This window comes from Stylophora pistillata, chromosome 3 (genome assembly GCF_964205215.1).
Source record: "Stylophora pistillata chromosome 3, jaStyPist1.2, whole genome shotgun sequence".
In the NCBI taxonomy this organism is placed as follows: Eukaryota; Metazoa; Cnidaria; class Anthozoa; order Scleractinia; family Pocilloporidae; genus Stylophora; species Stylophora pistillata.
Window position 1 is genome coordinate 41,339,259 of NC_142521.1, and position 12,105 is coordinate 41,351,363.

Sequence of the window (12,105 nt, forward strand, 5' to 3'; positions counted from 1 at the left end):
TCATTTTCTGCTGTTAATCGGCTTTAACAAAATTTAAATTGCAAATATTAGCAATCGAAATGATGAATTCAGTTTGTTAAAACCACAGATCCTTCACTTGCGACGCATGGCCAGGAGAACATTTTTGTTTCAATTTCTGAAAAAAGGCTTTTCAGCTTATTTTATCTAAACTAGAGGGAAGAACCATCAGGCAAGAATTGAGAATCGGTTGTTAAGACGCTCAAAATCCATTTTAAGAATTCAAAAGTTAAACTTTGCAATTAACATACCCTTAGAAAAAAATTGTTTGAGCCAAAACTTCAAACGTGCCGATATTACGTTTTACATTTCCAACGGAGAAAGAACAGTCGATGAGTTCAGTTCTAATCTGAATGTTGTCAGAAGAACGCATAGTGCCTTTTCCTTTTATAAAATTTGAAACTTCTTTAACTCAAACACGATCCGGTCACTGTCTTTATAAGCTAACTGCGAGATCGAGGGCAACGCTTATTCTGGAAGGGCCAAGAAATTGAAAGTCAAAGGTACGAAGGCTTTTGCACAATAGTTAGAATTATAACAAATATGTTGCTACATAACTTTCAGGTTTTCAAGTGAAAAATTGTTTTGCTGTTCAGTCTTGAATTAGACCTGCATCGTGACTAGGTTTACGAAATACCCAGCTTGGTAAAAATAAACTTATTTTTCTTAAGCATAAATCCTTGTAAAACCCCATGCAGGCAACTTTCTCTCAAGGGCTTAAAAGTATTGAATGTTTTTTCATATGGAATGGTAACTATGAGGTTTTGGTCGAAACCCTCAGCGTTATCGCGCGAAACTCGAGATCGATTTGCATCTGAAAGATACTGCTGGAATAAAATTTACCGCCAGCGTACTAGGTATACAAACCATTTCACTTCCATTTACCAGCGATTTGCTTGTTTCGCTTTCTCAAATATTTGGCTGGAAGTTGAGCTAAGACGGCTTCGTTTGGAAATATTTGGGCAGCTGCTTTAGGGTTCAGTGCTCTGTCCCGATGTGTAATGAACATATTTTTTATGGGTGTCTTAGAAATCCTTGCTAAGGTGGGGACTAATATCTAGGGCTACATTACAACGAATTTTAAACAACGTTCTTAATTATAAAATGTCATCGTCTATTATGAATTTAAAAGTAATTCCACTGAAGCGAACTCAATAGACGATCTTGTTGCGGGGGGGGAGGGGAGGGAAAGAGGGAGGGAGGGAGGGGGGGAGAGACAAATAGGAACGAATTATTTTAGTATTTTCAGTTCATTACTCGCCGGATTTGTTTTCTGGGCGAAGTTATTGTTGCTGTTTAGTTTACTAGTTTGTTTTTTAAAGTTTATTTATAGCAACGCAGGACATTTTCCTTGAGGCGTGAGCACAGACAGCCCAAGCTCACTACGAGAAAAGCGGACGTGACTCTTACCGTGTTGCGTAACGTTTTATATTTATAAAGGTTTGTATGGGATGTTATCGGTTTGCCTTAAAAGAGAGAAAAAATGTCTTGTTTTGAAATAAAATGGGCTCACCTTATTGCCTTGTTGTTTTCTTTGTTGAAAGGCAATAAGGTGAGCCCATTTTATTTCAAAACAAGACATTTTTTTCTCTCTTTTAAGGCAAACCGATAACATCCCATACAAACCTTTATAAATATAAAACGTTACGCAACACGGTAAGAGTCACGTCCGCTTTTCTCGTAGTGAGCTTGGGCTGCCTGTGGCGTGAGTAGTCCAGTAGTCAGTGCGCTGGACTCTGGGTCAGAGGCCCGGGTTCAAGTCTTCTCTGGGGCTCGACGTTGTGTCCTTAAGCAAGACTTTCTTCACTCACATTGCTTCGTCTTCTCGGATAGGACGCAAAGCCAGAGGTCCCGTCTCCTGCATCTGTCAGTTAATTTGGTTGGGCAGGGGACGTTAATTAAAGAACCCACTTCACGAGATTACTGTGAGGTGGTCTGGCCTGTTTATTAGGAATTGGGGGAAGGGGCATCTGTAAAATTTCTTCTTTATTAATTGTAAACTGCCGCTGGCAGTCTGGAAAAAGTCCCCCGCATAGTGTTGTAAAGCGCATTAGAACATTGCATGGAAATGCGCTATAGAAATTGATATTATTATTATTATTATTATTGTTATTATATTGGCAGTACAAACGTCTGGATGCCCAGAGTAAAGATTAAAAGCTTAGACTGCATGGGCGGAAAACCGTAACCAGCCACAGCATCGACTAAAACTTATGGCAACAATTACCCAATAATTTACACAAAAAAAGAAAAGCAAGCAAACCAACACACACACACACACAAAAAACCTGATTAAAAATGATTTGATAAGAGTGTCATAAAAATATATAAACAACTCAATTAAATCCTAAAAGCTTTATGGACGTCTTAATTACAAAATAAAACTGTTCATAAGTTGAAAAACATCGTTCATATAGCTGTCCATTTTTCTCTGGGAACCCTAAGATATGTAATAAAATCTCGAAAATGTACAAGTTAAAATTTCTGTCAAAATGGGTGTCCAAAATTCCTAAAGATGTCTAAACGCTCAGCTTGAACACTAGCAATGTGAAATGAACTAGACAAGATTGTCTTTTGCATTTGGGGCATAATTGCTTCAAACTTGTCTCCTACAAGCTCTTTAATATTTCTCTCAACCTCTTTCGAGCAGCCCCGAAGGACATCCATGATGATGTTATACCGATTGACCTTGTACTCAGGGTATCGGTTTGTCAGCTCTAGCCTCAGTTGACTGTACTTCGCTGTCTTCTCAAAATCTTTAGACTCTCTGTTCTCCAGCCATGGACAGCTCATTTCAATCACTCAGCTCTGACTTGCTTGCTGGTCTTGTCAATGACTGTGGCGTCGATGATTAGCTTTTACTTGAGTTGTGTCAGCGAATAATGGGACGTCCCAGAAGGCCGGCGATCGCATGCTCATTTTCATACAACGGCCTTGGGGGTGACTTGTGAGAACCACGGTTGAACTTTAGTAATGAGATCCAAAGATCTGAGGACTTCAAAGAATAAGATCTTGAGAGCATTGTTATGCCCCTGTAGGTACTTAGTCTGTGCCAATACGCTACATCCAGATAGAATTATTATTATTATTATTATCATTATTATTATTATTATCAATATAAGAGAAAATCGAGTTTCCAGATGGGATTTGAACCCACGACCCTCCGTGATCTAGTCGGATGCTCTAACCACTGAGCTACAGGAGACTCTTGTTAAAAATTGTTTATTTCATCTTTACATTATTATTATTATTATTACTATCATTATTATTATTATTATTATTATTATTATTATTGTTATAAGGCTTAGGTGTAGTAGGACAAAGATAAAGCCATACTATGTTTTGGTAATACTCCGAAAGATTACTCCTTTCAGCAACACAGCACTGAAAAGTCGGGCACGCTCAAATTTATTAATTCTCGGCGGCCGCCCGCCACTTTCAGGCGCACAGTTTGTATGTGATGCATGTATGTATATGCAATAGTTAGACAGACTTAAACGAGGGCCTGCATAAACAACAACAAGGCAAGACCACAATACCGGCAGTTACGTTCCCAACTCTTTGCGACAAGTGCGAGGTCCTTTTAACGTCCTTGCTAACCTGTACAGTAAGGAGACGGCGCCTATGGATCATCGTCCTTATCCGAGAAGAATAGAATGTCTAACCATTTGCGGATGCTATAGCTACAGCAAAGGCAACACATGACACTTCTTAGTTATTTTAAGACCCCAGTAAATGTTGGTCCGGTCGGGGCTTGGGGTCTTGACCTGCCGCACTGTGGCGCGGCGCTCTACAACGTTCGCTAACCAAGCGCGGTCTTATATTTTCGAAGGAGAATATAAGAAACAATCGTATCAAGCAAAATATGAATGAAAAAAGAGAACGTAATCTCCATGGAAATCTGTAAAGGGAAACAGAAGTATGGAAGAGGCTAGGGGAAACAGAAACTATTCGATCACTTTAGTTACAGTTGATTTTTGTCTTATCTTTTCGATTTTAATTGTGTTTTTTACCGTGACTTTTGTTTGATGTAACTCCTGTGAGGCAACTTGTTTCTGATAAGCTGAAAGGGCTCCTCATAACCATTACAACGTTCGCACATGCGCAAACATTGGACCGCTTTGAAAGCGGTTTAATCAAGGAACTTTGAGGAAAACGAATGATTGCTCACTGAAGATAAAAAAAATATTTACTGAAAATACAACATCAAAGTATTAAAGAACAACAATTGATTCAACGTTTTTTCTTGACTTTGACAGATTTGATTAAATTAACCAAATTAAATTAATTTTTTGTTTGCGCCTTCGTTTTAATCAATGCCACCTTAATTGCTTCTCTTTCATCATACATCCTGATATGACATATACTTATCATTGGTACCGTTGAATTTATTCTAAGTTTGAAATCTCTGCTAAGGTGAAAGCACTCAGGGCCACGTCTTCGAACGTCTTTGAATTAAGGTATAGTTTTTTATGGACTTTTTCCACAGCAATTCGTGTAAATTATTTACACATTTTTATCACAAATTTGACACTGCAATTTCCACGGAAATTATGCATGCATGAGTAAGACATGAAGGAAGAAAAACACTGACAAAGCCTGTCTTCGATCATATTGCGATCGTATAAGTACGAACAATATTGCAACTTGAATAAGAAGCTTATGCCTACTACGTGATTTATCACATAGTAATTAAAGCGATCATTTAATGCAAATCCTAACACTTTCTTCATGCAGTTTCCCACAAACTGGTAGTTATCAGAAATCATGTTTCATATTTTTCTCTTTCAGTAAGATGGAGCGCACAACCGGAGCAACCTTACCAGAGTTAGTTGTTGAAGTGATCCTTCTGTTGTTGTCCTGTTGTGGGACAGTCTTGGCAAACTTCGTGGTAATTGTTGTCGTGGCCACCAAAGAGAAGCTTCACGCTCCAACCTACTTCTACTATTTGAGTCTAGCTGTCTCCGATTTTATTCTGGGTATGGAAGTGTGAGGTTCACGGTTTTGTTTTGTTTTTTTGTTTTTGCTTTTCTTGTTTCTGTTCTTGTTTTTTCTTTGCTTTGCTGTGTTTTTGTTATCTGGTGCTTAATGAAAACATCTGGGTTTACCAATTAACTGTGTTAGCCAATAAAGTCAATTGACTTATTTGTTTTTCTTTGTTTGTTGTTTTTTTAAGTTGAGTTTTATTATTTTTTTGTTTTTTTTTGTTTTGTTTTATTTTTATTTTTCATTAATCTGTCCAGACAAGAAGGTTGTGTAAGTCTTTTTTTGTTTTTGAACCAAACAAGCCACATGCAGAGAGGTGGAACCAACAATTTTCAAAATGGACGGAAAACTGCATAGTAAAAACCCATGACGTTTACAAAAGTACTGACTTTTGTGACCAGACTTGGCATAAACTATCGAGTGGAAACAGCACACAGTCAACACACAATAAACCTTCAAAAAACATTGTCAAATGTTTAATTGACTTTTCCATTCCTTCCTTAAGGTGTATTTTGCATACCGCTGGTAATGGCAGCGTTCATTTTGCACCGTTGGCCGATTGGAAACACCTTGTGTCAATTATACGCCGTCCTCATCAGCATGTCGGTGAACTGTTCCGTTGTGACGCTGGCCATAATCAGTGTGGACCGTTACTTCGCCCTTTCAAAACCTGTGGAGAGCAAAGCCCATCTAACCTTAACCAAACGACGTTACAAACTGATCATTATCGCCAGCTGGGTGCATTCGGTATTCTGGGCCAGCGGTCCGTTATTTAAATGGGGAAGCACTAAGTTGGACGAGTTCACACATACATGCAAACCCGACTGGGGAGGGGAAGGACTGGCTAATAAAACCTACGCATTGTGTTTGGCGTTTTTCGCCTTCGCAGTACCAGTCAGCGCTATGATATATGCCTATTACAAGATTTATCGCATAGCGAGGGCTTCGAGGAGTGTTGCAGCTCGTTATAATCCCCAAAAGGAAAATTTACCGAAAGGAGAACACATCCCACTGAAAGAAAGCACTTCTACGATACACTCAAATACCGCTGCAACTGCGGAAGACAACAAAGCCCTGAAAACAGTCTTGTTGCTGATTGGTTCATTCGCTGCCTGCTGGTCGATTTACACTCTGGCAACCGTCTGGAAGATTTTGGCGCCAAATTCAGTTCCCCCGTGGATTGTCCGCATTGGACTGGTACTTACTCTCTGTAGCTGCTGTATTGACCCGTTCATATATTCAATCCGAGATGAAAAGATGAGAAGGGAAATCAAGGAAATAATCTGCAAGATTCTTTGTAGAAACCATTAAGATCCTTATCCTAAACTCTACTTACAAAAGGATGATGTGTTCTATTTAAAGACTGAAGTTTAGAGGCATCACTGAGAGATTTTACGCCAAATCCATTGAGAAATTATAGAGTTGATCATGTCAAAATTGTCTACCACCGGCTTCACTTGTTCTTTCTTCTCCTTAATCCAAAAATATCCAAGCACTTGTCAGTGGAACTTTTACAAATAGTGGTAAAAGTTCCAAAATGCACCTGGCCCAAAAGAACTAGCATCTCGGGAGGATTGTTAAACTACACTAAATATAACAATGCATGCACTAGCGCACTCTTCTTTAAGATATGTCTGAGGTGAAGAGTATATAGTTAGATTATTTTGAAAAAGAAGGCCAGGTAAGAAGCGTCTTTTGTGCTCCGTAGGTCTTCCAAGCGTGCGCCGGTTTGAATTACTCAGCCTCTAGACGTGTCTGTCAGCGCTTGCCTCTGAGCTTGCCATGAGAAAGGTGTGTGAAAAACATTTCAAGAGGGTCTCAACGGGGTGGTGGCTTTTGCTGGGTAGCGGTTCAAAATTTTTTCACTACGACCAACGGTTCTTTACCTTTTAACTTCAATTATGACTATCATAAATTTGTCTATTTTTAGGCCTAACGGCTGAATCCGGCCTTTTGGCCGTTAACGGCTAAAGGTTAAATCGCTTTCAGCCAGTGTTTTAATATTTTTTTCAGCTAGCCTTGAATCTCGGATGAAAAGAAAAAAAGAATACACTAACAAAAGAGCTTTTAGTCTTAGACGGCGGTTCGTAAATGCGCAACACTAACAGACCTGAATTTTGGGTTCTAAGGGGCGCCTGGGTAATTATTGCACAAACTTGCTTAATCTGGGAAAAATGTTGGATGTGCGAGGGCTAATAAATTACGAGCATTCCCTAATTTTCGCCAGAGTCCGTCGTGAGAGTCCGAAATTACTCAGCGGAAACAAAATTGCCGTCGATGCGCAGTAGAGCGCCTTATTCACAGAACTCCCGCGGCGCATGGACGTCAGTTTCACTTCGCTGATTTTTTTTTTTTTTTTTTTTTTTTGATGGCTGAAAGAAAGGAACTGTACGTAATCTGGAGGGCAAAGTGAGTCTTGGTTAAATCACCTTCGCCCCATACCCTCGCGCGGTTTGCGCTTCTCCTGTTTGGATGATGAAAAACAGAAAGTCCTACTACGCAGACCATAATTGCGTAAGGATGGTTTGGATGTGAGTTGGTAGATACCCTTTGGAACAAGGCATTAAGCTTCAAGTTGGGATTGATTATCCCCATGTACATGATCGCTAAATAATAGATCATTAGTGACAAGGGAAAATACAATTTATAACTAACAAGACAGTACTAGTAATACAAAAATAATTATTTTATTTCTTAATTCTTATTTAGAGTTGTATTCTTTCAAGAATATCAGTTTAATATATTTTTGCTAAACACCATCCACCACAACTTTGACTGCCTTCACTACTTCAGTGAATTCACTCTCAAATCCCAGCAGAAGTCCTGCAAGAAGAATTCTAATGTTATATTTGGTTTCCAAATTTCCATATAGCCTCCCATAATCTTAACTTAATCCACAAAGTTAGTAATAATACAAGACAGCAATTTCAGGCAATTCATTTTGGCTTTTATCCATCGCAGGGTTACCCCCAGCATTAAATGTGCCGGTACCCACTAAAACACCTGGGTGAAGAGAGGCACTGTAAGGGTAGAGTGTCTTGACAAGAACACAATGCAATGTCCCTGGCCAGGGCTCGAACCCCAGATCACTCGATCCAGAGTCAAATACACTAACCACGAGGCCACTTTCCCTCCCAGGAGAAGTAGAAATACTCCTAGTCCCTTCACACTACAGAATCCGGAGTTAAGCGCAAGCCTGATGGGCCACTCGGCTTGTAGACAGACTTTAACTTTCTTTACCATCTTTTCTTTTGGACAACTCATAAATGGAATTTTGCCAAGAATTAGGTCTCCTTGGTAACCTACCTGTGTTTGCCTGATTTGTTGCAATGATGCTGACAACCAGAGGAAAAAAACTAAAATGGACAACCTGGAAAATAAATTAATAAATAAATCAATAAAGGGAACCTTACTTTGCACTCACCTGAAAGTTCACCAATTGAAGATTTTGGGTGAAATCTTGGTTCTGTTCATTTTTGGAAGATAGCTTATGCCCCATCAACACCAATGCTATAGCACAATTTATAGCCCTTTTGTTAAGAACAGTTTCAAATTTTTGTCTTTAAAGAAGTGTCTGAAACCAATATTTGTCAACTTAAAATTTAGCATTAAAACATACAGGTTAGTGACTACTTCCACGCTACACAGAGATCACTATTTTTCAGAAAAGAGATTTTACGATTTTGGTCAAATTACACCAAGTTCAAAATTAATAATGCCTCCAAAAATTTGTTTCCCTCATTCACTAATACACTGAATTAGAAGACTGAATTAATACACCAAATAATATATATTTTTAATTGTTATCACTTAAAAGAACACTTTCTGACCTGATAGGATGCAAAAAAACAGACAATGCTCTTGTTTTTTGATAATCCAAGTTTGCTTGCCTACAAATTAACACAGCAGGATGAAGGGGGGGAAGTAAGTTAGTGAATTAACCCTTTCATTCCCAGATCTCAATAGCAATTCTCCTTACTGTCTGCTATTCAATTCTTAGGATGTTAGTATGGAGAATCTGGTATTGGATCAACTAATAATCCCTTAATTGATGTTTTTCTTTATTCTCATCACTTGCCTGCTTGATATTCTATTGATATTGTCTGGAGAAATTCTGTCTTGGTCACTCATGGATGTTCAAGGATTAATATCTTACTATAAATATTTGATTTCGTGCCTCCATCAAAAAGCAACCTTGCCTTCCACTCTTAAATCAATGGACAATGCAAATCATCTTGTCTTCACAATGAGTTGAAGCAAAATTTGCAAAATTTGAGTTACACATTTAGAACAAACTCTTTTCAAATTGTGAGCTGGAATAGGTATGATTGACAACTTTGTGGCTACCAAATCCATAGGATCAGCGTCATTGGTAAATATACGAGTATGATTTCCCACAGATGCTTTGTTCCAAAAAACAATTGCATCTGCTACAATTTGGAAAATATTTCAAATAAGCACATCTCTCTTACTTGTTCAGCTGTTGTAGAAAATGTTGAGAGAAAACTCGCTCTCAGAGCATTTTGTGGAGATTTAGGATCTGCAACTGCCAAGTTGAAACAAAACAAGTGATTAACTGCTTATTATTAGCACTTTGTAAGGCATTGTGGCAGAGTGACTCTGCGTTAGGATTAAAACATATTTTTGTTTGAGAAAATGAACTCTACTGTTTTATTCAAACACATGAGGACCACATAGAAGTGCTACAATAACAAAGATAGTTGAAGCAGCTTTGATCCTGCCAAGTTGAAACAAAACAAGTGATTAACTGCTTATTATTAGCGCTTTGTAAGGCATTGTGGCAGAGTGACTCTGCGTTAGGATTAAAACATATTTTTGTTTGAGAAAATGAACTCTACCGTTTTATTCAAACACATGAGGACCACATAGAAGTGCTACAATAACTAAGATAGTTGAAGCAGCTTTGATCCTGGTAAAAGTGGAACACATATCCAACCTTAACCTTTGATCTGATTGTTAATTCTACATTCTAGCTACTACACAATCCCTTCTAAATTAGTCATGAGAATTTGGTGTTCAATCACTAGGTATTCACTTTTCTAAGTTTTACATGTGACTTTTATGTCTTGGCATCCTCCATGTATAGTTAAGTAAAAACCCGTGTGTAAGAACCTAGTAATTAAGAACCTTTTGGCAGAAATTTTGGATTTTAATACCCAAAAATATAAGAACCTGTTTACTCAGCAAAACCTGCATGGTTCTTATATGAAGAGTCATTCTGGATAATGAAACAATGTTGTAGCAAAATATGTCTGTAACTTTAATATAAATGTTTTCTATACATTTCATACTTTCACAATACAGTTTTTTTTTATTTAATAGCATTTTCATTAAAGATATTTTAAGGGTTAGGGTTAGAACCTGTTTTGTCTAAGTTGTCAGTAAATACCCCAAAACATAAGAACCTATTTTGCCAGACATGAAAAAAACTAGGTTCTTACATGCGGATTTTTACTGTAGCCTATAGACTATATAAATAATGAATAATAATTCTTAATTTTTGCTTCAACTATTGTAGACATACCTTTTCATATTTTATATTTCCTACATTTTTAAATCGACCTATTTATATCTTGGATTTATTTCTACATTTATTATATAATATATATTTTTGTTTTGTTTTATTTGAGGGCCACTGGGTCTTCAGTTCATTAGTATACTGTCAAGTGTCACCCTCATTAAATAAAGTTACTTACTTACCAATCAAAATAACAACTTCTAACAAATAAGATTAAGCATTCTCATTACCTGTTTACAGGATAATGTACGGGTATAATAGGGAGAAGTTTCATGTTAATCACTTCTGTGGGCTAAAAAGTTAATCGCATATCGTTTGTCCTTAGAATTCAGCCATGCTAAGTGAGATGGAAATTTCCTAACTCAACCCAGCCTTGCTGTCAGTATTTGAATTTCTTAATGCGTGTAGCTGTGCTCGTGGATTGCTAAGGGCATCACGTGCCTTATCATTTCATCCTTTGAGCACTGATTCTATCTAGCTCAGATACCTTCTCCCTCCCCCACTCTACAAAACAGAAACATGCATGTACCCATGTTCCCTAAGACAGGTTTGCAAACTAGATGAACACTTTAAATCAAATGTTGGTTTGACAAGACAGAACTGATCAGAAGTAAAATTTGATCGTGAGTTCTCACAACTTCTTTCCTGGTGTACGTCTTTTTATCACAGTTCTAACAGCAAAGGCATGTTTCCCCTGTAAGATAGCAATTCATGTTAAACTACCATTTTACAGAGCATTGGGTTCAATTTGGACTAAAAGACAAATATTGAATGTTCATGGAGAGTTCTTCACGAGCAAATTTGAAATTGGTACGCTCAAACCTATTAGGAGCCCAGGATAGGGGGAATGAAAACGCTCTCAGTTGCTGAACGTTGAGTTCGAAATCGAAAAAATTATATACTAGAATAAATGTTCGCTCCCTTTACCTTTAATGATCGGAACTCCATCTCTATCCGTAACTAAAATGGCAAGAATGCCTTCGTGTCTAAAAAGAAAGGGGATATCAAAAAAACATTGAGAGAAGTTAAGTCACGAGACTTAATTGAGATTTTTAAACTTACAAAAATTTCAACCGGTATTTTTACCGTACTTACCTCTCCACAATCTCCTCAAAATAATTATGGACTCCCTGATAGAAGAAAAATCACAGAGTAAGCTTCCAATGAAAAAAATTAACCTATAAAATTGATACTAAGATCGATTCAAACCTCTGCCATCTTCACAGTTCTTTCCTTTGTAATCCCGAATTGTCACTGAGGGGAGGGGTGTATAATACCTTTGTTGACCTCCTATCCCTCCCTCAATCGCCTCCGTTTTCGTCATTTATTTGCAACTGATGTTTTTTTCCCAAACTGAGAATGTCGAAGACAAATTCGTTTCATAGTATTGTTGATTTTCATTCAGGAATGAGTATCTGACGCGAGGAAACGATGTTAGCAGTGATATTTTTCCATACATCACGGGTACTCCCTAAAAAATAATATGTCGTATACAAAAAGACACAACCTATTAAGTTTTTTGAGGATGTGCGCTGTACAAGTGAGCCTGATCACGTGTAGGA

General features: G+C 37.8%; 2 protein-coding genes and 1 long non-coding RNA gene across 5 annotated transcripts; 1 reads left to right on the forward strand and 2 right to left on the reverse strand.

The window, feature by feature from the left end:
* Positions 1-113: 113 nt before the first annotated feature.
* Positions 114-7,322, forward strand: LOC111328966 (rhodopsin-like). 3 transcript variants are annotated; one of them, XM_088752245.1, is made up of 3 exons: positions 114-521; positions 4,810-4,997; positions 5,510-7,322. In XM_088752245.1, exons 2-3 carry the CDS (start codon positions 4,814-4,816, stop codon positions 6,313-6,315), a joined length of 990 nt encoding a protein of 329 aa, XP_088608371.1. In that variant the 5' UTR covers positions 114-521; positions 4,810-4,813; the 3' UTR covers positions 6,316-7,322. The 3 variants fall into 3 exon arrangements, with proteins under 3 accessions (XP_088608371.1, XP_022789258.2, XP_088608370.1); XM_022933523.2 differs by lacking the exon at positions 114-521 and adding an exon at positions 4,241-4,478; XM_088752244.1 differs by lacking the exon at positions 114-521 and having other exon boundaries at positions 4,497-4,997.
* LOC148736133 (uncharacterized) lies at positions 2,306-4,971 on the reverse strand. The gene is made up of 2 exons (XR_015998456.1): positions 4,842-4,971; positions 2,306-3,013 (listed from the first exon to the last, which is right to left on the reverse strand). It is a non-coding gene; the product is annotated as an uncharacterized LOC148736133 (long non-coding RNA).
* A 350-nt stretch (positions 7,323-7,672) lies between the features above and the next one.
* LOC111328929 (ragulator complex protein LAMTOR3-A) lies at positions 7,673-12,048 on the reverse strand. The gene is made up of 7 exons (XM_022933479.2): positions 11,753-12,048; positions 11,639-11,673; positions 11,471-11,529; positions 9,477-9,550; positions 8,835-8,894; positions 8,311-8,374; positions 7,673-7,827 (listed from the first exon to the last, which is right to left on the reverse strand). The coding sequence occupies exons 1-7, from the start codon at positions 11,759-11,761 to the stop codon at positions 7,754-7,756; spliced, it is 375 nt and encodes a 124-aa protein (XP_022789214.1). The 5' UTR covers positions 11,762-12,048; the 3' UTR covers positions 7,673-7,753.
* Positions 12,049-12,105: the final 57 nt, after the last annotated feature.